At 50.0% G+C, this 24,759-nt stretch overlaps 2 protein-coding genes across 5 annotated transcripts in view; both read right to left on the reverse strand.

Moving 5' to 3' along the window:
* NLE1 (notchless homolog 1) overlaps window positions 1-11,053 on the reverse strand; it is a 31,066-nt gene extending 20,013 nt beyond the window's left edge. Inside the window, exons 1-3 of one of the 2 annotated variants that reach the window (XM_083379786.1) lie at window positions 10,856-11,053; window positions 8,095-8,252; window positions 6,199-6,416 (exon numbers count right to left, since the gene is read on the reverse strand). In XM_083379786.1, the coding sequence (XP_083235912.1) occupies window positions 6,199-6,416; window positions 8,095-8,229 (353 nt within the window). In that variant the 5' untranslated portion in view covers window positions 8,230-8,252; window positions 10,856-11,053. The remainder of the gene's footprint in view (window positions 1-6,198; window positions 6,417-8,094; window positions 8,253-10,855) is intronic. The other variant, XM_083379787.1, reaches the window with a different exon arrangement.
* A 7,074-nt stretch (window positions 11,054-18,127) lies between these two features.
* AKAP10 (A-kinase anchoring protein 10) overlaps window positions 18,128-24,759 on the reverse strand; it is a 58,014-nt gene continuing 51,382 nt past the window's right edge. For 2 of the 3 annotated variants that reach the window (XR_014494461.1, XR_014494462.1), the window contains exon 15: window positions 24,588-24,651. Coding sequence is in view for 1 of the 3 variants with exons in the window: in XM_083379723.1 (XP_083235849.1) it covers window positions 19,539-19,544; window positions 21,014-21,112 (105 nt within the window). In the remaining 2 variants the exon portion in view is untranslated. Of the gene's footprint in view, window positions 19,545-21,013; window positions 21,113-24,587; window positions 24,652-24,759 lie in introns of those variants that run through there. The other variant, XM_083379723.1, reaches the window with a different exon arrangement.

Raw genomic sequence — 24,759 nt, forward strand, 5'->3', positions numbered from 1 at the left:
TGACCTCGGAATGACGGAAGGCTAAGTCAACCTTGAGCCGAATAGGATCGAACTTCCTAGCTGTGGGCAAAGTCAGCCTGCAATACTGCATTCTAACCACAGCGCCATGACAAGGAAGGAAGGAAGGAAGGAAGGAAGGAAGGAAGGAAGGAAGGAAGGAAGGAAGGAAGGAAGGAAGGAAGGAGAAAAGGGAGGGAGAGAAGGAAAGAAGGACGCAAGCAATAACAATAGAACTTAGACTTATATATCGCTTCACGGTGCTTTACAGCCCACTCTAAGCAGTTTACAGAGTCGGCCTATTTAATTTTAATTTAATTTAATAACATTTATATACCGCCCTTCTCCCTGAGGACTCAGGGCGGTTCACAGGGCAGAATAAAATAGCAAATACAAACATTAAAAAAAGATTAAACAATTGCCCTAGTTAAAAACAATGGAAATACAGCGCTAAAAACCCCAAGAAAAATTAAAAGACCAAAGATAAAACAACCCCAGCAATCCCCATCAGGCTAGGCCAGCTTGTACAAACAGAAATGTCTTAAGATCGCGACGAAAGGAGCGAAGATCGGGCGCCATCCGGAGCTCTACCGGTAGCTGATTCCACAGCTCCGGAGCGCCCACAGAGAAGGATCTCCCCCTGGGGGCCACCAATCGACATTCTCTGACCGGTGGCACCCTGAGGAGGCCCTCTCTGTGGGAACGCACAGGGCGCAGGGAGCTTGATGCCGGCAGCAGATGTTCCCCAAGGTACTCCGGCCCCATGCCATGAAGGGCTTTAAACACTGTTACCAGTACCTTGAATCTCACCCGGAAGACAACTGGCAACCAATGCAGCTCACGGAGCAGAGGTGTAACGTGGGAGTATCGGGAGACTCCCAACACCACTCTCGCGGCTGCATTCTGTACCAGTTGGAGCTTCCGGGTGGTCCTCAAGGGCAGCCCCATGTAGAGAGCGTTGCAGTAGTCCAGACGAGAGGACACGAGCGCATGAGTGACCGTGCATAGATCATCCCGGCTAAGATAGGGCCGCAACTGACGCACCAGGCGAACCTGTGCGAAGGCCCCCCTAGTCACAGCTCCTATATGGTCTTCCAAGGTGAGCCGTGAATCTAGGAGGACCCCCAAGTTGCGAGCCCTATCTACGGGGGGTAATAGTTCACCCCCCATAGCCAGAGGTGGAATGTCCGAATAAACCCGGGATGAAGGTATGCAAAGCCACTCAGTCTTGTCGGGGTTGAGCTGGAGTCTGTTCCTCCCCATCCAGACCCGAACCGCCTCCAGGCAACGGGACATCACGTTGAGGGCATCACTGGGGTGGTTTGGGGTTGAAAAGAAAAGTTGGGTATCATCAGCATACTGATGATACCCAACTCCAAAGCCACGAATGATCTCACCCAGCGGCTTCATATAGATGTTGAACAGGAGAGGCGAGAGGACCGACCCCTGAGGAACTCCACAAATGAGAGACCTCGCGGTCGACCTCTGCCCCCCTGCCAACACCGACTGCGAACGTCCCTGGAGATAGGAGGAGAACCACTGTAAAACTGTGCCTCCCACTCCCAGTCCCCTGAGACGCCGCAGCAAGATACCATGGTCGATGGTATCGAAAGCCGCCGAGAGGTCTAATAGGACTAGGACAGAGGAATATCCCCTGTCCCGAGCCCTCCAGAGATCATTCACCAGCGCGACCAATGCCGTCTCCGTGCTGTGCCCGGGCCTGAAACCCGATTGGTACGGGTCTAGATAATCCGCTTCATCCAGGACCAGAGGGAGCTGATGCGCCACCACACTCTCAACAACCTTCGCAAGAAAGCGAAGGTTGGAGACAGGACGAAAGTTGTTCAATACAGCCGGGTCCAGGGCAGGCTTCTTGAGGAGAGGCCTCACCACCGCCTCCTTCAAGACGGCGGGGAAGATACCCTCACTCAAAGAAGCCGATATAACTGCCTGGAACCAGCTGTGTGTCCTCTCCCGGGCTGCATAGACCAGCCAGGAAGGGCACGGGTCCAGTAAACATGTGGTGGTGCTCAGCCTCCCCATGATCCTGTCCACTTCCTCCGGAGTCACAGAATCAAACTCCTCCCAGGTGATATCGACAAGACCACCCGTGTCCTGATCGTCAGACTCTGCCCAGTCAGAGTCCAGACCGGTCCGAATCCGAGCGATTTTGTCCGACAGATGTTGGTTAAACTCCTCGGCACGTCCCTGCAAGGGATCCTCCCTCACCTCCTGATTTAGGAGGGAGCGAGTCACCCTAAACAGGGCAGCCGGGCGATTATCTGCGGACGCAATAAGGGTGGCGAAGTGGTTGGACCTCGCCTCCCTAATTGCAGCGAGATAAGACCTAATGTAGGCTCTTAGTCGCAATCGGTCGGATTCGGATCGGCTGGACCTCCAACCGCTCTCTAGGCCCCGTCTCCGACGCTTCATCTCCCGGAGCTCCGCAGAGAACCATGGAGCTCGACGGGATCTGCACCGGGTCAGGGGCCGCAGGGGTACAACTCGGTCAAGGGCCTCAGTGGCCGTCCTTTCCCAGGCTTCCACTAAGGCCTCGGCCGAGCTGTGAGCAAGGGAGGCAGGTGGGGACCCCAGCGCCGCCTGGAACCTCTGGGGATCCATTAAGCGTCTGGGGCGGTACCATTTGAGTGGTTCCAAACACCCACGGCGGGGGGTGGCAAAACGGAAGACCAGCCGCAGGAGATGATGATCGGTCCATGACAGGGGCATGATAATTGGAGAGCCCCCACCAAGATCATCTAACCACCGTCCAGACAAGAAAACAAGGTCAAGGGTGTGGCCTCCCTCATGAGTCGGTCCCGAAATTACTTGCGTCAGGTCCATGGCCGTCATGGAAGCCATGAACTCCCGAGCCAACTCAGATGATCCTCCCAGAGATGGTAGGTTGAAATCCCCCAAAACTATAAGTTTCGGGAACTCAACCACCAGCCCAGAGAGGGCATCGAGCAGCTCAGGCAGGGCTGCTGCTGCATGACTAGGCGAAAGGTACACCAGCAGCAAGCCCAACTGCGCACCAGGGCCGCATCTCAAAAAGAGAGACTCACACCCGACTATCTGGGGAACGGTGGCCTCCCGCGGACACAAGGTCTCCCTCATAACAACAGCCACTCCCCCACCCCTACCCTGAGCCCGAGGCCGGTGCAGCACCCGGAAACCTGGTGGGCAAAGATCAACCAGAGGAACACCGCCCTCTGGGCCCAACCAGGTTTCCGTGATGCAAGCCAGGTCAGCCTGCTCCCCCTCGACCAAGTCTCGGACGAGAGGGGCCTTGTTAACGACCGACCTGGCATTCAAATACACCAGCCGGAGCTCAGGAGGCTGCCCATCCTCACTCCCGGGACCTCGGGGTAGAACCAGAGGGTCGGAGTGCCTCACCGCTTGTAAGCAGCGGAGAGGCCTTCCCTGAGACCGATACGGCCCTCTGTTCCTACACCTGCTGCCATTCCCTATCGTCGTGGGAATAGATAATCCCACGACTGGCCCTGGAGCCCCAGAAGCAGCCGACCCCCGCTCCTCCCCTCCGCGATCAGCCTCAGCACTAGCCTGAACAAAGGTAGTTGGACTGCCCCCCTCGTCCAAACAACCAAGAAAAGAACCCTCCCTCCTCCCTAACCCCCAAAAAAATTTTGACAAAAAACAAATCAAGGACCTCCTATTAGGTTTACGTCGGAGGCCCATAACCGTGCCCGGCCATCTCTCAGGATCCCAATAAATGGGACCTTCCTCGAGATTATACTCGGCTGGAAAGGCGGGCCGCCTCCAGGAAGGGGGAGCACCCCTGAGGGCGAGCAAGTCCGTAGAGGAGTACCTAAAACAAGGCATAAAAGCAGTCCAGATATAGGCAGTCCATAGTCAGTTGATTTAAGGAGGAACCAAACAGAGAGCAAATAGATGTCCCGAGCCTCCACCCAGCCACTGCCACTCAGCTGGGTGCCACCCCAGGACAGGCCAACCAACGCCCTCTCACGACAGTTGGAGAGCCTATACCAGGGGGGAATAGTCCGAAACATCCATCCTGGGTACAGCATGTCCCCTAGAGCTCTCACCTCTAGGGGCAGCAGATGTAAGTTCAGGCCACCCTCTCACTGTGGCCAGTACCCAGGGGACTCTGAATCCTTTGGGGCCGATATGTGAATGGCAATAAGGAACAGTCCGAAAGAAGGGATGAGATAGTGTGTTACATCATCAAAGTCTGCACTACTAGGTGGCCAAATCCTCCGCTGCTCTGTCCTTCGAAAAAGTTGATCATGGCCAGTTCTGCAGTCATTGGGGTCTTCCAAATTATCTAATTCTTTTAGGTCCACAAATCCAGTGGCACCAACCAGAGCCACAACTGGTGCCACGGAAAACATAGATCTTCCAAGGGACCATTGGGCTCCACTGGGATCCACCGGCATTAACCGGCTAGCCCAGGAACCTTCGAGGCCACCAACAGCAGTAAGAGTACCAGGCCATCTAGAAAGAACAAAGTAAGCAGAGGGAGCAATAAGTTGATTCCAGCGTCGCCGCTGAGCCGCCAGGGCCACCACCACCACCGGAGCGTTGCTGCAGACGACGACGCCATTGCTGCCGCCGCCAGGACGCTGATGGAGCCGAGAATAATAAGCAGTCGATGGAAAGGGAGGCCTAGAGCGGCCCTGGCGCAACGCCACCGCCGCCGCCATCCCCGTCGCCATCGGAGCGAGCCAAGAACGCCGCCGCCACAGCTGAGGGAGACCAGGCCGACCACAGAAGCGGCCCGAACGGCCCGAAACGCCTCCACCGAAACCGCCAGATGCGAGGTACCATCCGAAGGCCGGCTCCGCAACCGCCGAGGACGCCCAGCGAACAGTCGATGGAAGGCAGGCCCAGAACAGCCCCGGAGAACGCCGCCGCCGCCGCCGCCATCCCCGTCGTCCCCGGAACGAACCAACAACGCCGCCGTCGCCACAGCCGAGGGAGAGACGCGAAAGACCCAGCCGACCACAAAAGCGGCCCGAAACGGCCTGAAACACCTCCGCCAAGGCCGCCAGCAGCGAGGGACCCCCCGTGGACGCCGGGTCCGCCACCGCCGAGGACGCCGCTGCCGAAACCGCCGGCCGCCAAAACCACCAGGCACCGCGAAAACGGCCCGGAAAACGCCCGAGGGAGCAGGTAGGCGCCGCCAACATCCAGTCGGAAAAAAACGGCAGAGCTGGCAGCTAACGGAGTCCAAACCTTCATCCTTCAGCTGCCAAATCAATTGCCCTCGCTATCCCCCCAACCCAGAGGGTGTAAACACCCCTGGGGGGCTCCTAGGACGCCTATTTTTCTGGGACTTGCAGAGCTCACTCTAACAGATCCGCCCGCACGTCCGCCATCTTAAGATGCACATAATAGAAAAAAAAAAAAAAAAAAAATTTGCCCCCAACAATCTGGGTCCTCATTTTACCGACCTCGGAAGGACGGAAGGCTGAGTCAACTTGGAGCCAGTTGGGATCGAACTTCCTGGCTGTGGGCAGAGTCAGCCTGCAATGCTGCATTTTAACCACTGTGGCATCACACCTTCCTTCCTTCCTTCCTTCCTTCCTTCCTTCCTTCCTTCCTTCCTTCCTTCCTTCCTTCCTTCCTTCCTTCCTTTTCTCCTCCTTTTCTCCCTTTCTCATTCCTTCTGTCCTCCTCCATCCCTTTCTTTTTCCTTCCTTTCCATCCCTCCTTCCCTTTCTCATTCCTTCCTTCCTCCCTCCCTCCCTCCCTTCCTCTTCCCCCTGCTCTACTTCCTCTCTTCCTCCCTTTGTCCCTTCCCCCTCCCTCCACAAGCAATAGCACTTACACTTGTATACCGCTTCACACTGCTTTAAGCGGTTTAGAGTCAGCCTATCTGCTCCCCCAACAGTCTGGGTCCTCATTTTACCGACCTGGGAAGGGCGGAAGGCTGAGACAACTTGGAGCCAGTCGGGATCGAACTTCCTGGCTGTGGGCAGAGTCAGCCTGCAATACCGCCTTCTAACCACTGCTGCACCACGGCTGAAGAGGGTTGTTCAGTCACATCCAACAGTATGACCTATTTTTTTTGCCACATCTGGTTATTAAGCGAAACACACACACACACACACACACACACACACACACACACAAAGCATTAAGCAGCGGGCTAAGTCTTCCGGGCACCGAGCTCCCCTTTCCCTCCGGCACCCGATCCGGACCTGCGTCTGCCCTTACTTTCCCGTCGGGCTGAAGGCGACCGAGATGACGGCCTCGCTGTGGCCCTCCAAGGAGCTGGTGCAGCGGGTCACGGCTCGCACCCGGAACACGGCCAGGGGTTGGTAGACGACCTCGACCACCCGTTCCGTCTCGAGGGTCAGTTCGGCCAGGGTCTTCTGCAGGGAGGCCACGATTTCGGACTCCTGGACGTAGAAGGCCAAGGGCATCGGCTCCTCCTTGGAAGAGACAAGATGGGGAAGGGGCCGGTCAGCGTTGGGTAGGCAGCGAGGGATAGCGGTGAGAGACGGAATCGCTGGCTTGCCCAGGCTTTGGGTTGTCGGGACTGTGTCCTCCTTCACACACACAGTCCCACCCCCTCAAAAAAATGGAGATTGGAGGGGGGGGGGTTTAATCTCATACGCTGCCCAGTGTCACTGTGTGTGTGTGAGCTGGGCGGCTATATAATAACTATTTCACAAATAAATGAATAAAAACTCCCAATAGAGGTAGTTCTTGCATAATGACCAGCGTGCTTTAAAGTCATAACGGACCTCCCCAGAGCTACTTACAAATTGCGTTGCAGTCACGCCAGCTGCAAACACACACACACACCCAATCTCCCCACACACAAGCCCCATCTCCACACACACACACACACACCCATACACCCCATCTCCCCCCCCACACACAAAATGTATTTATGGGCACTTGGCTTGCATTTACGGCTGTTTGCCGCGTCCCACCATGAGGTCCGGTGTTTTTCCCCCGTTTCAGGCCTTTATTTATGGTTTCTGGCAAAAATCGCTTACGGTGAAAACAGGTTAAGTTAACTACCAGGATGCTCACTTAACCACCGCAAGAAAGAAGGTTGTAAAACCGGACGTGGTCAGGTGGTAATTCCAGACCCAGTTCGAGTCCTTTGAGGACTGTAACAATTTGGACTCTTTTTTTAAAGGAGCTGGGGGGGGGGGGGAAGGAAGGAAGGAAGGAAGGAAGGAAGGAAGGAAGGAAGGAAGGAAGGAAGGAAGGAAGGAAGGAAGGAAGGCCTGTAATTTAGGATGGATGGATAGGAAGGAAGGAAGGAAGACAGGCCTGGAATTTAGGATGGATGGATGGATAGGAAGGAAGGAAGGAAGGAAGGAAGGAAAGAAGGAAGGAAGGAAGGAAGGAAGGAAGGAAGGAAGGAAGGAAGGAAGGAAGGAAGGAAGGAAGACAGGCCTGGAATGTAGGATGGATCGATAGGAAGGAAGGAAGGAAGGAAGGAAGGAAGGGAGGGAGGGAGGGAGGGAGGGAGGGGAATAAGGAGGAGCAGAAAGAAAGAGGAAGGAGGAGGAGGAGGAGGAGGAAGGAAGGAAGGAAGAGAAAGAGAGAAGAGAGGGAGGGAGGGAGGAGGAGGAAGGGGAAGAACAGGAGGAGGAGGAGAGAGGTGAGAGGAGGGAAGGAGAAAGAGAAGAAAGGAAGGGGAGGAGGAAGAGGAAAGAGAGGGGGAGGGAGGGAGGAAGGAAGAAGGAAAGGAAGGGGAGGAAGAGGAGGAGGAAGGAAGGAGAGGAAGGGGAGGAAGAAGAGGAGGAGAGAGAAAGGAGGGAGGGAGGAAAGAGAGGCAGGGGAAGGAGAAAGAGAAGAAATAGGAAGGAGAAGGGAAGGAGGAAGAGGAAAGAGAGGAGGAGGAGGAGGGAGGGAGGGAGGAAGGAAGAAGGAGAGGAAGGGGAAGGAGAGGAGGAGGAGAGAAGGAGAGAGGAGGGAGGGAGGAAAGAGAGGCAGGGGAAGGAGAAAAAGGAAGAGGAAAGAGAGGAAGGGAGGACGGAGGGGAAGGGGAAGAAAAGGAAGGAAGGACAAACGAAGAACGGAGGAGGGAAAGTTGGGAGGGAGAGGAGGAGGAGGAAGAAAGGAAGGGCCCCCTCCCCTCCGTGGTACCTTCTCCAAGAGAGTATTGCAAACCAACTGGAGCTTTTCCGGGGTGATATCCGCGGGGACGTCAAAGGGGGCCCCCAGGACCTGCCCGGCTTCATCTTTGAACTGGATCAGGAGGCGTTCCACATCCGCCGTCATGGCGCAGCTCTTGGCTCTCTGGCCTGGAAAGCAGGAGGGGAGACAATCAAAACAAAATGGCCTCCACCGAGCACCTGCAACGCCCTCCAAGCCCCCCCCCGCCCCTTTTCGTTGTCCCGGCTCCTCAAAAAGCCACACACACACCCTTCCCCATCACAGTTGTGCAGAAAGGTCTCGTCAGCCCCTCGGGAGCGGAAACCGGAGAGAGATCTACTCTCCTGTATCTAATGAATTGGTTCCTTAGAGCATCAGCTTACAAGGATGACATCGGAGAGATCCGAAGGGCCCGTGTGTGTGCGTGTGTGTGTGTGTGTGTGTGCGTGTGCGTAAAACGTCAAGACGGAGGCAATAAGGCCTTTTAAAAACGGGCACTGCTCTTAACTTGATTTTCAACCGACGATGAAAGTAGGGCGCAGAATAACAGAGTTGGAAGGGACCTCGGAGGTCATCTAGTCCAACCCCCTGCTCAGGCAGGAAACCCTCTACCCTTTCAGGCAAACGGCTGCTCAGTCTCTTCTTAAAAGCTCCCAGGGATGAAACACCCACAATTTCTAGAGGCAAGCGGTTCCACTGGTTAATTGTTCTCACTGCCGGGAAGTTTCTCCTTAGTTCTCTAGGTTGCTTCTCTCCTTGATTAGTTTCCATCCGTTGCTTCTTGTCCTGCCTTCAGGTGCTTTGGAGAATAGCTTGACTCCTTCTCCTTTGGGGCAGCCCCTGAGATACTTGGAAGACTGCTATCATGTCTCCCCTAGTCCTTAACAGAATAACAGGGTTGGAAGGGACCTTAGAGGTCTTCTAGTCCAACCCCCTACCCAGGCAGGAAACCCTCTACCATTTCAGACAAACAGTTGTCCAAACTCTTCTTAAAAACCTCCTGGGTTGGAGCACCCACAACTTCTGGAGGCAGGTTGTTCCACTGGTCAATTAATTGTTCTCATTGTCAGGAAGTTTCTCCTTAGTTCCAGGTTGCTTCTCTCCTTGATGAATTTCCATCCGTTGCTTCTTCACCTGCCTTCAGGTGCTTTGGAGAAGAGCTTGACTCCCTCTTCTTTGGGGCAGCCACTGAGAGATTGGAAGACTGCTATCATGTCCCCCCTCACCCTTCTCTTCATTAAACTAGACATACCAATTCCAGCAACCGTTCATGTAGTCTATAGTCTCCTGATCATCTTTGTTGCTCTTCTCTGCACTCTTTTTAGAGTGTCAACATCTTTTTTATATCACGCTAACCAGAACCGGATGTAATATTCCAAATGAGGCCTCCCTCTTACTGGATGAGTTTGTGAATTCGGGGGGGGGGGGGGACATGCACAATTTTGGCAAACGCCTCTATACTTATTATTATTATTATTATTATTATTATTGACAATTGTTAAGTCTGAGGTGTTATGTGGTAGGTGCCTGTCTGTTGGAACTCTAAAATCCCAGAGCAGGTTAGCTTCTGTATTTTGTATTTACTATTATACTTGTTTTACTTGGAATAGCTTCCATCCCACCACGGGACACCATAAACACCCACATCTGCCTATCCCTGGTCCTTGGGAAGGTCTTGATAGGGGGACTAAAACGCCAAATCCAGTTCTGAACATCTGGCAGACTATGCAATGCACCGTCCTCATAATAACAAATTACCCTCCGTCAATTGCAAAAGGCAGCTTAACTTGGAATAATTCTGCAACCGGACCTATACTATTAAACAATAACATCTGCCTATCCCAGGTCCTTGGGAATGATTCCATAAGTCAGGGGTCTTCCAACTTGGCCCTTTTAGGACTTGTGGACTTCAACTCCCAGAATTCCTCAGCAGGCACGCCTGGCTGAGGAATTCTGGGAGTTGAAGTCCACAAATCATAAAAGGGCCAAGTTGGAAGACCCCTGTCTTAAAGCATCCTGGCTGACGAATTCTGGGAGTTGAAGTCCACAAGTCATCAAAGGGCCAAGTTGTAAGACCCTTGCCATAGGTCAGGGGTAGGCAACGTGGGCTCTTTTATGAATCATGGACTTCCACTCCCAGAATTCCTGAGTCAGCTGACTCAGGAATTCTGGGAGTTGAAGTCCATGACTCATAAAAGAGCCGAGGTTGTCTACCCCTGCCATGGGTGGATAAAAATGCCAAATCCAATCTGAACATCTGCCTGACTATGCAAAGAACCACAATAAGCCAATCATCTGGAGCACCCCTGAAAACACCATCGGCATTGACAAATTCTCCAGCAGTCAATTTCAAAAGGCAGCTTGATTGGGAACAGCTTACATCCTTCAACAATACCTCTAAACACCACCAAGCATCCACATCTGCCTATCCCGGGTCCTTGGGAAGGACTCCATAGGTGGAGAAAAATGCCAAATCCAGTCTGAACGTCTGACTGACTGGGCAACCAAGCACAACCATGATGAGAATGAGAGGTAGGGGGAACCCTGAGTGTGTATGTGTGTGTGTGGGGGTCAGACTAGAAGACCTCTAAGGTCCCCTCCAAGTCTTGCTATTCTGTTATTCCTTGGGATGGTTGCTCCTTCTCTGCTCCCACCCCCAGGGCCGCCTATCTCCACCGCTCCTCCCAAAATATGGGGCGCTTTCTTACCTCCCCCTCCCAATTTTTGCAAAAAAAACAACAACACCCCAAACCTGGAGCCGGACGCCTCTGCTTCAAAGTAGCCTCCACGTGGGAAAGGAGACTGACGTCATTACTCCGCGCCGGGCACAGTCCTGACTCGGCTGCCACCTGCTGGAGGAAGCGGGGATCTTCCGCCAGAAGTTGGGAAAACTTCTCTAAACGGTATGAGAGTTGACACCACTCGCCCTGCCTGTGCTGGCAGATCTTTCTTTCTTTCTTTCTTTCTTTCTTTCTTTCTTTCTTTCTTTCTTTCTTTCTTTCTTTCTTTCTTTCTTTCTTTCTTTCTTTCTTTCTTTCTTTCTTTCTTTCTTTCTTTCTTTCTTTCTATGTTTTTGTGCCAGCCATGCGTGCTGCCTTTTACTTGGAAGCACCTTAACGAACCATCGATCTCGTGAGGCCATCTCACACTTTCTTTCTTTCTTTCTTTCTTTCTTTCTTTCTTTCTTTCTTTCTTTCTTTCTTTCTTTCTTTCTTTCTTTCTTTCTTTCTTTCTCTCTCTCTCTCTCTTTCTTTCTTCTTTCTTTCTTTCTTTCTTTCTTTCTTTCTTTCTTTCTCTTTCTTTCTTTCTTTTTTGCAATCCCTTCTTTCCTGTTTTTACCTCCTGGTCCTCCTATTTCCTGGATTTTTGCAGAAACCTGTAGCTGCCATAAATAAGACTCTGTGTGTGTGTGTGTGTGTGTGTGTGTGTGTCTGTGTGTCTGTCTGTCTGTCTCAACCTATTCTCCAAAGCCCGAGGGCAGGACAAGAAGCAATGGATGAAAACTGATAATAGGATAGGATAGGATAGGATAGGATAGGATAGGATAGGATAGGATAGGATAGGATAGGATAGGATAGGATAGGATAACCTTCCTTGTCATTTTTTACTGTGGGCAGATCAAAAATGAAATTTAGTTGCCCCTTCTCAAAGTGAACACATACATGACACACACCTAAACATACTATATACAACATATGCATACTATATACAACATATGTATAGACCCTACATATACATAACATATGAATATTAAACACTGTCCATCTTGAATATACAATGGAAGGAGGAAGCTTGAGAGTTCACAAGGTTAATGCTGTGTGGAATGAAACTGTGGCTGAATCTGGATGTTATGCTTCGGATACCACGGAGCCCCCCCCCCTCCCAGAAGGGAACAAGGAAAACAGGTTGTGAAGAGGGTGTGTCGTGTCCCAGACAATCTTGCGGACCCTGCTCAAGCAACGCTTCTGTGCCATGTCCTGGATGGGAGGGAGGGAACTGCCAATGATCTTTTCTGCTGTCCTCACCACTCTCTACACCACCTTCCTGTCTGAAGCAGGGATGCTTCCAAACCAGACTGTGATGCTGTACGACGGATGCTCTCGATTGTCCCCTTGTAGAAAGTGGTCAGAACAGGGGAAGGAAGATGTGCTTTTTCTCATGCGACGGAGAAAATACAGGCGCCGCTGTGCCTGCTTCACCAGTTTCACGCTGTTGACCGACCAAGCTATCCCACTCGTTAGCTGCACACCCAGGAATTTGATGCTGGTGACCATCTCCACAGGTGAATCCTTAATGCACAGACAGTGAGAACAATTAACCAGTGGAACAACCTGCCTCCAGAAGTTGTGGCTGCTCCAACACTGGAGGGTTCTAAGAAGAGATTGGACAGCCTTTTGTCTGAAATGATATAGGGTCTCCTGCCTGAGCAGGGGGTTGGACTAGAAGACCTCCAAGCTCCCTTTTAACTCTGTTGCTCTGTTTTTCTTTCCGAGGCTGTCAGCTGCCTATCTTATAGCAATAGCCTGAGATTTGGAGGGGGGGGACATTTGGGAGGGGAAGAGTGTGTGAAGGAATCTTGTGGGAAATTGGAGAGTATGGATAGTTGACAGGAAGCAGAGGTGCTAAGACGAGTCGTCTTCTTTCTTTTCAGGGACACCGGCCCTGAGAAAGGAGTCTGCTTTGGCGTTGGAGGCACCACGTTCCCAAAACATCGGAATGGGACCTGACTGGACTGCTCTCCCAGAGAGGAGGGATTGGAGACTTTGGGGATTGCTTTCGGTTGCGTAGTGGGTTCTGGAGAGAAGGAAGGACGCCGAGACGATGAGTACAGCATGGCAGATCTTTATTAGGTGGAAGTGACTGTACTGTGGTATAGGGGTTACCTGCCCTCCTTTTATACCTGGCCAGGTGAGCAGCCGGCCAATCCGTTTGAACCTCTGTTTCCCGCCGAAACTGGGTTCCCGCCAAAACAGTTACAGTTCAACGCCCCCTGGTGGTGACTGCCATGTAAGTGCGTATGTGTTCTCTTCACCTGGATACATAACACTTTCGATATATGATTTTCACCCCGTTTTTCTTCAGAGCTTGCCTCGCTCACGCTCCGCTCCGCATCTCTCGTAAAAGCATCTTTTCTCTAACACCCATGGAGTCAAGGGTCGTTCTTTCCTAGTGAAAGGAGTAGATTATTATTCAGAAATTTCTAATGAGTCTAAAGGTCTATAGAAGAAGCCACCTGAAGGTAATAAAGTCAGATAAGTAAACTATATAGCCGTGATGGCGAACCTATGGCACGCGTGCCACGGGTGGCACGCAGAGCCCTCTCTCTGGGCATGCGTGCCGTCGACCCAGTCCTAGGCCTTCAGCTGGGGTTTATAAAACCTTTTTGCTTTAGGCCTCCGCCGCCATGTGCAAAAAAAAAATAAAATAAATTTCAATCAATCAATCAATTTCAACTTCTCGCGGGGGAAAAAAAAGTTCTCGCAAAGTTGGAACTGATTGAACTTTTTAGTCCCACCCAGTCTGCCGTTACCACCGTAGCCACGCCCACCAGTGGGCCACACCCATGGAATTGGCCACACCCACACAATGGACCACGCCCACCTGGCATTCGACGATACATAAGTGGGTTTTGGGTTGCAGTTTGGACACTCGGTCTGTAAAAGGTTCGCCATCACTGCTATATACAAATAAGAAAAGCAGAAGTTGCTGGCTAACTGAAACTGCTAAGAGTGGAGCAGCCTTGGTGGAGCAGTGGGCTAATGCCTCCTTAAGTAACACCAGCTGCCTGCAATTAGTGCAGGTTCGAGTCCCACCAGGCTCAAGGTTGACTCAGCCTTCCATCCTTCCCAGGTAGGTCAAACGAGGACCCAGATTGTTGGGGGCAATTAAGCTGACTTTGTAATAATGCCGCTTGGGGTGTGTGTGTGAAAGCCCTAATAAGCAGGCATATACATAGAATGAAGGCTACTGCTAAGCTTGTAAGCCGCCCTGAGTCTTTGGAGAAGGGCGGGATATAAATGGAATTTTTTAAAAAAAAGGAAATATAGAAATAACTATAGAAGCTAAGCTTTGTTAACAGAAAATTAGTTGGTGATAGATAGGATGTGCACAAAGGGGCTTCCTGGAACAAGGGAGGGACAGTGGTTTTAGGCGGTCCGGATAGTTTATCGGATATTAGGGAAGGGGTGTTGAGTTCGATAGGGGAGGGGGAAATCTGCGTCGGGGGTAGCATATAAAAATGTGTCAAACAGCTCTTTAAGTTGTGGCTGGACTCCTACATGTTTCAGCTCATCAAGCCTTTGCAAATCCTTCTTTTTAAATAAAACTTCCGTTGCTGGAATTCCCATGGAGTTTGTTCGTTTTGCTATCTTGAGCTATGTTCCCAAGACTAGGGATCAGGTTGGGGCCAGTCTCTGACGCTCTCGTAATTCCAGGCCATCATTAAAACGGTCGGAAGTCAAGGATTCTGTTCCTAGGAAATGCATTAGAAGCCATCAGAAAAAATGTGTGGAGTTAGGCTAGTGAGAATGTTGAACAAAGGCTGCTTGGTGGAACCAAGTGACCCGTTGGCCTCTCGTTTACAAGGCAATTAGAAAGTGCTGAAAAAGCTCAAGCGTTGGCGAGGGAGACCTAAACCATGGCTTATAAACAGAAGACTGGTTTACAGTTGGCTTGTGATGTGCACACTCAAGCCATGTGTGTCTATGGAGATTCTCCATCCTCCAGGTTGTCCCAAAGGTGCTTTTTTTTCAGGAGGCAACTGGACTTTCTTGGTTTTCCTCTGAAGGTGTTTCGCTTCTCCTCCCAGAAGCTTCTTCAGCTCTGACTGGATGGTGGGGAACGGAAGGATTTATACTCCTTGCAGACAGCCGGTCCTTTGCCTTCTTTTGGAGAGTCGTTGAGGCCACTTGGAAGTTTGTCTGTGTCCTCAGGGTCACATGAATGGTGCAAATGGGGGTGGAGCCCTCTTGGCTGCAGGATGTTTTCTGCCCTGGGTCCCTTCCCTGTTGGAGACGGGCACACAGGCTGTTGGGGATGACTCTGTGTTGTCTGCATCTCCAACTGATGCACAAATGGTTCCTGGTCATTTGCATTCTTTGAATCATTGACGCCATTTGGAGTTTTGTCTCCTCAGGGTCACCTGAGTAATGCAAATGTGCAGACAACACAGACTCACCTCCAACAGCCTGCGTGCCCATCTCCAACAGGAAAGGGACCCAGGGCAGAAAACATCCTGCAGCCAAGAAGTCTCCACACCCATTTGCACCACTCAGGTGACCCCGAGGACACAGACAAACCTCCAAGTGGCCTCAACGACTCTCTAAAAGAGGGGTGCCAAACTGCCGGCCAGGGGTCCAGTTGCATCCTACAAAGGTCACACCCGCCCCAGCTCCGGCAATGCGGAAACAAGTCGCGACGCGTCACCTGACGCAGCTAATTCGACACCTGTGCTGTAGAAGAAGGCAAACGACCGGCTGTCTGCAAGTAGTCTAAATCCTTCCATTCCCCACCATCCTGTCAGAGCAGAAGAAGCTTCTGGAATGAGAAGCAAAACATCTTCAAAGGAAAACAAAGAAAGTCCAGTCGCCTCTTGGAAAAAAAGCACCTTGGCTCAGGCGTTGTGTCCTTGTGACACAAAACGACAGGCCCATGTTGCATGGGAACTGGATTGTGTTTCTCCCCTTGGCCCAAAGAAAGGGATAAAATCTGATAAAAGGTAGTCCCCAACTTACAACCATTTTCTTTAGTGACTGGTCAAAGTTACTAAATGGAACTAAAAAGTCTAGTCCTCGCACTTACCACGGTTGCTGCGTCCCTGCAGTCACGTGATCGAAACTCAGGCCTTTATAGGAACGTGAATTTACAACACTGGCTGCTTCCCAGGATCACCTGGTGGCCGTTTTGCCAACTTCCCAGGGCACTTTCTGACAAGCAAAGCTAATGCGGGACGCCGGATCTGCTTAATGACCGTGTGAGCCACTTAAGAGCAGTGACTCAGCTTAAGGATGTGGCAAAAAATAATAAAAGGTTGCAAAACCAGCCGCGATTCGTTTAATACTACTTTGCTTAGCAATGGAAGTTCCACTCGCAAATGTGGTCTACCTGCATTATATTGGTCAGAGGAAGTGGTTGGTTGGTAGGGCTGCCACTTCCTCCAGTTTGGCACTTGGGAATCAGAATTGCATCTCCCCACAACTGGCAGAGAGCCACTTCCCTCTTCTTCTCCTCTGCAAAGAAGAATGAGCAAGAATGAAGGCTACTATAGGTGTCCCAGCATAATGTTGTGGGATCCAACCTGAGTTGGTCACCGGGACTAGAGGTTTATTCTTCCAAGCTTTGGGGCTCCTGTTGGATAATAGGGACGCGGTGGCTCAGTGGGTTAGGATGCTGAGCTTGTCGATCAGAAGGTCGGCAGTTTGGAGGGTCGAACCCCGAGTGCCGCGTAGCACAGTGAGCGCCTGTTACGTGTCCCAGCTTCTGCCAACCTAGCAGTTCGAAAGCACGTGAAAAATGCAAGTAGAAAAATAGGGACCACTACGGTGGGAAGGTAACAGCATTCCGTGCGCCTTTGGCGTCTAGTCATGCCGGCCACATGACCACGGAGACGTCCTAAGACAAGCGCTGGCTCTTCGGCTTTGAAACGGAGATGAGCACCGGCCCCTAGAGTCGGAAACGACTAGTACGCATGTGCGGGAGAACCTTTACCTTTACCTGTTTAATAATAATAATAATACCGCCTTTTGCAATTGACTGATGGCGAATTTGTCAATGCCAATGGTGTCCAATTGGTCCTCCGGTTGTTTTGGGATTGCAAGTAATAGGCGCCTTGGGTGCAATCCCAAAACATCTGGAGCACCACTTGGGCACCCTCATCGGCACTGACAAATTCGCCATTAGTCAATTGCAAAAGGCGGCCTTACTAGGAATTGCTTCCATCCTGCAACGAGATCTGCAATACCAGCAATTCAAACATCCACATCTGGGAAGGACTCGATAGGTAGACAAAAATGCCAAATCCAGTCTGAACATCTGTGTGATGATTGATAATAATAATAATCCTGCGTGAGCAGGGGGTTGGACTAGATGACCTCCAAGGTCCCTTCCAATTTATTATTCTAGAGTTGGAAGGGACCTTGGAGGTCATCTAGTCCAACCCCCTACTCAGGCAGGAAACCCTATACCATCTCACACAAGTGGCTGCCCAGCCTCTTCTAAAAAGCTTTCAGTGCTGGAGCATTCACCGCTTCTGGAAGCAAGGAGTTCCACTGGTTAATTGTTCTGTCAAGAAGTTTCTCCTTAATTCCAGGTTGTTTCTCTCCTTGATTAGTTTCCATCCGTTGCTTCTCGTCCTGCCTTCGGGCGCTTTGGAGAATAGCTTGACTGCCTCTTCTTTGGGGCAGCCCCCGAGATACTGGAAGACTGCTGTCATGTCACCCCTGGTCCTTCTCTTCATTAAACCAGACACACCCAATTTCAGCAACTGTTGCTTGTATGTTTTAGCCTCCAGTCCCCTGATCATCTTTGCTGCTCTTCTCTGCACTCTTTCCAGAGTCTCAACATCTTTCTTACATCGTGGAGGTCGTATTCCAAGTGCGGCCTTACTAAGGCCTTGTAAAGTGGCATTAACGCTTCAGGTGATCTCGATTCTGTCCCTCTGTTAATTGAGCAGGGTAAGCCTAAGTGCTATTGTTAAGTGCTAATAGCCAACCAACAACGAAAAAGCCACACACACATCAGGCGCCGTATAAATACCACACACAGAATACCACTACAGCACAAGCTCCAAAACTCAGAAGGCAAAACCTCCGGTCCCGGTGACCGGCACAGATTGAATCCTGCAACATTATCCTGGGACACATATTTGCCTTCGTTTGTAATCAAACTTTAGTCCCGGTGATCGACTCGAGATTGGATCCTGCAGCAGAACGATCCGCGAGTCAAGACAAAAGGTTTACGAGCCCGCTTCCCTTTCCTGATGAAAGATGTGCAGCAGAAACACGAAACGAAAACGGACACAAGTGCCTAATTTATATATATATATATAGATATATATTTTATATTTCAATCAAAACACAATTAAATATGGTTTTAAGTACTGGAATACTTCGGTTTCGGACAATAAGGTGGTACACAGTACCAAAAAAACCTACAGACAACTTGTTTTGCTTCTGACGGCGTCTCGCTCCAGCCGATACCGCAAAGGGGTGTGTGTTTGAAGTCTATTCCACTTTCAAAGGGCTGGAGTCAAATCAAAAACTTTCCTAAAGGTAGTTCTGGACGATGGATCCTTTTTTCTTTCTTTCTTTCCTTTTTTTTTTTGCACAAGTCTTCAGGAAACAAATGCCAATGAGAAAGTAAACCCCCCCCACAAAAAAAACTCCAAAGGAATAATAAAAAAAAAAAGAAAGCAGAAAGGGGGAAAAAAACAAAAAAACACAACGGAGTGGATTTTGTCTCAAGTACTCCAAATCCTTGCAAAACGTGGCAAGCGCGCTGGAGATCAGAGGAAGCTTCAGATTTATGTGGAAAAAGGAAAAAAAAAGAAAGAAAAAAAAAAGAAGAAGAAAAGGCGATCAAACCCCCCAAAATTGCATTAAAGGAGAAGGAGGTTGAAAAGACCGGAGTCCAGAACAATTCAGCAAAAAACCTGAATTCACTTCTACGAGCCGGGCTAGAAGTCGTCGTTTCACCTTAACGGGGACGCTTGCAAAAAGAAGAGGAAACACACACAAAAAAAGTTCATTGCTTATTTTTCTGGCATTTTCCCAAAGGGCTGAAATGTTGTTCTGCAGGGTGAGAGCGACAGAGACGGAGGTGTGGAGTCCAGCGTTTTGAAAAAGGGAAAGAGACAGACGGGACCCAAAGTGGAAGTGTCAATTTTCTTTTTTTTAAAAAAAAAACCCCCAAACAATTGCTTGTTCCCAATTTCCTCTCTTCCCCCCCCCCCCCCGACTGACCCAAAATGCCCAAGGAACAAGAGTCCAGTTTTATGGAATACTTCATCGTTCCGGGATCTTTTGAAAACAAGCTCCAGGGTTTGAAGACTGCTCCCCCGGCTCCGCTGCAAAGCTCTCTCCGACAGGCTGAAGGTGCCCTGAGCCTTTCTGATTGCAGATTTTATTTTATTTTATTTTGAAAAGTTTTCAATAACGAGAAGAAGAAAATTGCAGCTCGGAAAACTACGGGGTAAATTTTTTTTTCTCTCCGTGCCTAACTGTAGTCCAGAGGGAGAGAATCTTCCTTCAATGGGGACTCGACAAGAGAAAGGCGAGCTTTTTTTCCCCCCGTCCATAAAGTGGAAAGGGGTGTGTGTGTGTAAATGTACCCGCTGCATAGAGTTCGGGGTGCTGATGAGGCGGTCGTGAGAAAGGGGGATTTGGGGAAGGGGAGAGAAAACCGCTCCGTTTCACTTCATAGGCAGAAGCTCCCAAAGATCATAGCTGAGAAAGACAGGAAAAAAAGGGGGTGGTTAAGAAGCAGAAAGGGGGGGCCCCCCCTCAAACTTCCATTTGTAACATCCAACAGTCCCGAGTCTTTCCCCCCCCCCCACGGTGGGCCTTTTGGGGTAGCCAGCAGACCTTACCCCCTTTTGCAAAACCACCCCCCTGATTCCAGGCAGCCACCCACACGATTTCCGACCAAAAGCTGCACCGAATTCTGCTGTATTTGGCATTTGAGATCTCACAACGGGATCCCGATTGTGCCTGGAATCTGGTTTAGGGAGTTGGCTACCGCATTTCCCCCAAAATGAGACTGGGTCTTATGTTAATGTTTGCTCCAAAAGAAGCATTAGGGCTTATTTCCCAGTTAGGGCTTATATTCGGGAAATACGGTACCCAACGCATCCGTCTGGCTGACGATCTTAATTGGGGCTTATTTTGGGGGTGGGTCTGATATCACAGGCGTCCTGAAAAATCAGGCTAGGGCTTAAATTTTCTAGTTAGGTCTTAATTTTCGGGAAAACAGGGTAGCTAGAGGTAGTCCTCAACTTATGACCATAATGGAGTCTGTAATTTTGGTCATAAGTCGAGACGGGCGTAAAACGGATCACCACGTGACCATGTCTGATTTGACGGTCTTTTTCTGTGGCGGCTGGTAAGCAAAGGCAGCAGTCGTTAACTGAACCCGTTGTTCGTGGTGGGGAGGTTTTTGGTGATGAGCAGAAATGTTGCAAAATTGAAGTTATGGGGCTGATAGTCTCCTGCGGCACCAATGCAAGGAGATGTTGTAGCATAGGAGTGTCCACCTTCATGACTTGTGGACTTTCACTCCCAGAATCCCCCAGCTAGACATGCTTTAAGATGGGTGGACGTCCACTCCCAGAATTCCCTAGTCAGCCATGCTTTAAGATGGGTGGGCTTCAACTCCCAGAATTCTCCAGCCAGCCATGCTTGAAGAGGGGTGAACCTCCACTTCCAGAATCCCCCAGCCAGCCTGCTTTAAGATGGGTGGACTTCCACTCCCAGAATTCCCCTGCCTGCATGCTTTAAGAGGGGTGGACTTCCACTCCCAGAATCCCCCAGCCAGCCATGCTTTAAGAGGGGTGGACTTCCACTCCCAGAATTCCTCAGCCAGCATGCTTTAAGAGGGGTGGACTTCCACTCCCAGAATTCCCAAGCCAGCCTGCTTTAAAATTCGAGGACTTCAACTCCCAGAATCCCCCAGCCAGCCTGCTGTAATATGGGTGGACTTCCACTCCCAGAATTCCCCTGCCTGCATGCTTTAAGAGGGGTGGACTTCCACTCCCAGAATCCCCCAGCCAGCCATGCTTTAAGAGGGGTGGACTTCCACTCTCAGAATTACCAAGCCAGCCTGCTTTAAAATTCGAGGACTTCAACTCCCAGAATCCCCCAGCCAGCCATGCTTTAAAATTCGAGGACTTCAACTCCCAGAATCCCCCAGCCATTACCTTAGTCACCTTTTCGACAGTTTCCTCTGGGGGTTGTGCCTGTTGCATGACGTCGTTGACGATCATTTTGGCTATCTTCCACGCCATCTCCTCCTGGGCCTACGGACAGACCAAAGAAGTCCGTCAAGCCCAGGGCATTCTGGGAAGGCGAGTAGCGAGCAGAAGAAAACTACACTCCAGGATCCTTGTCTCTCCCCCCCTCCCCCCAAAAAATCATCGGGGTCCAAACTGTATTTTCAAGCAATATTTGATGGGCCGCTATGCAAATAACTTACCTCTATGTTCCAGTACAGCTAGTCCTCAATTTACGACAACTGAGCCTAACGTTGCTGTTGCTAAGTGAGACAGCTGCTAAGTGAGTTTTGCCCCGTTTTACAACCTTTCCTGCCGCAATTGTTTAAGCGAATCCCTGCAGTTGTTAGCTTAGTAACCCGATCGTTAAGTGGATCCGGCTTCTCCTATTGACTTGTGCTTGTCGGAAGGTCGCGAAAGGAGACCACGTGACCTCGGGACTCGGCGACCGTCGTAAGTACAGGTCAGTTGCTAAGCGGGTGAATTTCGATCACGTGACCGTGGGGAGGATGCTGCAAAAGTTGGTCAGTGTGAAAAATGGTCAAATCGCTTTTTTTTTTTTTTAGTGCCCCTGAAACTCTGAACGGTCTCGAAACGAAAACTTCTAAGTCCAAGGGCTAATTGTGCTTGTTTAATGTCCGTTCCAAGTTACCGAGTGGCTGAAAAAAAAACCCGGTCCCTTACGACCAGTCCTCGCACTTAGCGACCGTCACATCTGTGCGATCACGTAATCAACGTTGGGAGAGCCGGACAACTGGCCTGTATTTATGATGGCGGCCGTGTTTCAGGGTCCCAATTTGCGACCTTCCAAGCTCGCCTCTGAGAAGTCAACGGGGAGAGCTGGGTTCAACTTAACGACCACATGATTCCTATAACGACGGTGGCAAAAAAAAAAAAGGTCGTAAAATCCTCACTTAAGGAACGAATCTACCTCGTCAGTATTCGGAGAAGCTCCCCCCCCCGCCCCAGCCATTTATTTTTTTTATTCTGGGGATTTTTTTTCTGGTTTGTACAGCAGTGGCCCAAATTGTGGAAACCTTTTAGGAAAAGGGTACCGTAGAAATGCCACCTTTGGTTTAAGTTTCCACCCATTTTTCTTCCAATTTCTTTACAACGGTAGCCTCGTTCACTTAATAATACTATTTTACATCGCTTTCTGGGCGACCGGTCAACTCTTTGCACCGTTGCTTTAATTTTATTACATTTTACAAGCTCACTAAATGAAAGAACTCACACAAAAAAACCCAACCGACTTGATAGCCATCACACAACACACTGACAAATGTCCTCCTCTCGACATCAATAACCGGATCCCGACGTGATCTGATTGGCTCGCTGCCAAAACAAGAACTGGCTCTCTAAAACGCTCGTGCTCATTGGCTACAATCGGATGAAGGAAAGCTAGCCGATATCAACCTAAGCAAATTGTGCTTCCTTTTTCTGGCTGTTTGGCCGCAACTTTTTATAAAATACAGTACGGATAATTGAACAAACCTTGCTACATCACATTCTCGATTAAATTATCTTTCCATTGATATAGAATTCTATGGTACTGCTCCAAAACAACAAGAACAAAAAAAGTGGTGTTATTAGCCATCGAACCTCAAAAAACACACTTTTCCCAAAAGGTTTCCACAATTTTGGCCGCTACCGTACTTGATTTCTGACCTGAATTCTCAATAAGAATGGAAAAACCAGTGAAATACCGGACGAGAGTGAAGTGATAAATAAAATTTGGGCGTGCGCAGAAATGGACAAGTTAACTTTGGAAATTAAAGATCAGTCAGATTGTTACAAAATTTGGAATAAGTTTTACTCATGGTGGGAACAGAAAGGAAGGTCGCAACAGAAACACACAGGATGCTGATTTCACATATTACTAGAAGAAGGTGGTTGATAAGATTGAACATTCTATAACTGTATATAAATGATATGTACATAAAGTGTATAAGGTAAAGGTAAAGGTTCCCCCGCACATACGTGCTAGTCGTTTCCAACTCTAGGGGCCGGTGCTCATCTCCGTTTCAAAGCCGAAGAGCCAGCGCTTGTCCGAGGACGTCTCCGTGGTCATGTGGCCGGCATGACTAGACGCCAAAGGCGCACGGAACGCTGTTACCTTCCCACCGGAGTGTCCCTATTTTTCTACCTGCATTTTTACGTGCTTTCGAACTGCTAGGTTGGCAGAAGCTGGGACGCGTAACAGGCGCTCACTCTGTTCCGCGGCACTCGGGATTCGACCCGCCAAACTGCCGACCTTACTTTTAGGATAGGGCACAGGTCTGCAACCCGCGGCTCCGGAGCTGCATGTGGCTCTTTCAGCCGTCTCCTGCAGCTCCTAGTCCTCTGCCGTGTGCAGTCCCCCCCCCCAAAAAAAGTTCAACCAATCAATTCAAATATGCAGGGTAGGTGCATATCTCGCCTTGGCTCCACTCTTCAGTCAAACCCTGTTCTGCGTATGCACGCGCATGCACACGCATTTTTTGCGGCTCCCAGTTTTTCCTTTTGTGAGGGAACCGGTTCCGAGTGGCTCTTTCACTGTTTCAGGTTGCTGACCCCTGGGATAGGGCAACATCCCAGGACCACCAGTCACCTATCGAGGTGTCAAAAATTTGACGACCAAAAAAAAAAAAAAAAAAAAAAAAGTGATACAGGTACAGCTGATCCTCAGCTTACAACAATTTGCTTAGTGACTGCTTGAAGTTAACAACGACATTGAAAAAAGTGCCTTATGAGCTTTTTTTTTTTCACACTTAGGACCGTCGCAGCATCCCCAGAGTCACGTGATTTACATTCGGATCCTCGGCAAGGGACTCGTATGTACGACGGTCGCATTGTCCTGGGCTCACATGATTCCCCCCCCCTTTGCGACCTTCTGACCAGCAAAGTCAACAGGGGGAGCCAGGCTCACTTTAACAACGGTGTTGCTAACTGAACAACTGCAGCGATTCACTTAACAAACGTGGCCAGAAAAGTCATAAAGTGGGGCGAAACGTATTTAACACATTTCTCACCCCTCCTCCTTTTTATATCTTTTCTTCTCACCCCCTTTTTTTACATCCTCTCTCCCCTCCTTTTATATCGTCTCCACTCCTCCTTTTCTATCCTCTCGCCTTATCTCCTCCTCTCCACCCCCTTTTGTAACCTTTTCCTCCCCTTTATCCTCTCCCCTCCTTCTTTTAAATCCTCTCCCCTCCTTTTATATCCTCCTCCCCACCCCTTTTATACACTCTCTCCCCTCCTTCTTTTATATCTTCTCCATCCCTTTTATCCTTTTCCTCCCCTCCTTTTTATATCTTCATTTCTTTCTTTTATATCCTTTTCTTCCCCTTTTATATCCTCTCCCCTCTCCTTCTTTTATATCCTCTTTCCCTTCTTTTATATCCCCTCCTTTTTATATCCTCCTCTCCAGCCCTTCTTTTGTAAGCTTTTCCTCCCCTTTATCCTCTCTCCCCTCCTTATATTGTCTCTTCTCTCCCCTCCTTTTATATCCTCCGTTCCACCCCTTCTATACACTCTCCCCTCCTTTTATATGTTCTCCTCTCTCTTCTTTTATATCCTTTCCACCCCTTTTATCCTTTTCCTCCCCTTTCATATCCTCTCTCCCCTCCTTCTTTTATATCTTGTCTTCTTTCTTTTATATCCTCTCTCTCCCTTTTATATCGTCTTCTCTTCCC

This window comes from Vipera ursinii (genome assembly GCF_947247035.1).
Source record: "Vipera ursinii genome assembly, chromosome: 1".
Taxonomy (NCBI): domain Eukaryota; kingdom Metazoa; phylum Chordata; class Lepidosauria; order Squamata; family Viperidae; genus Vipera; species Vipera ursinii.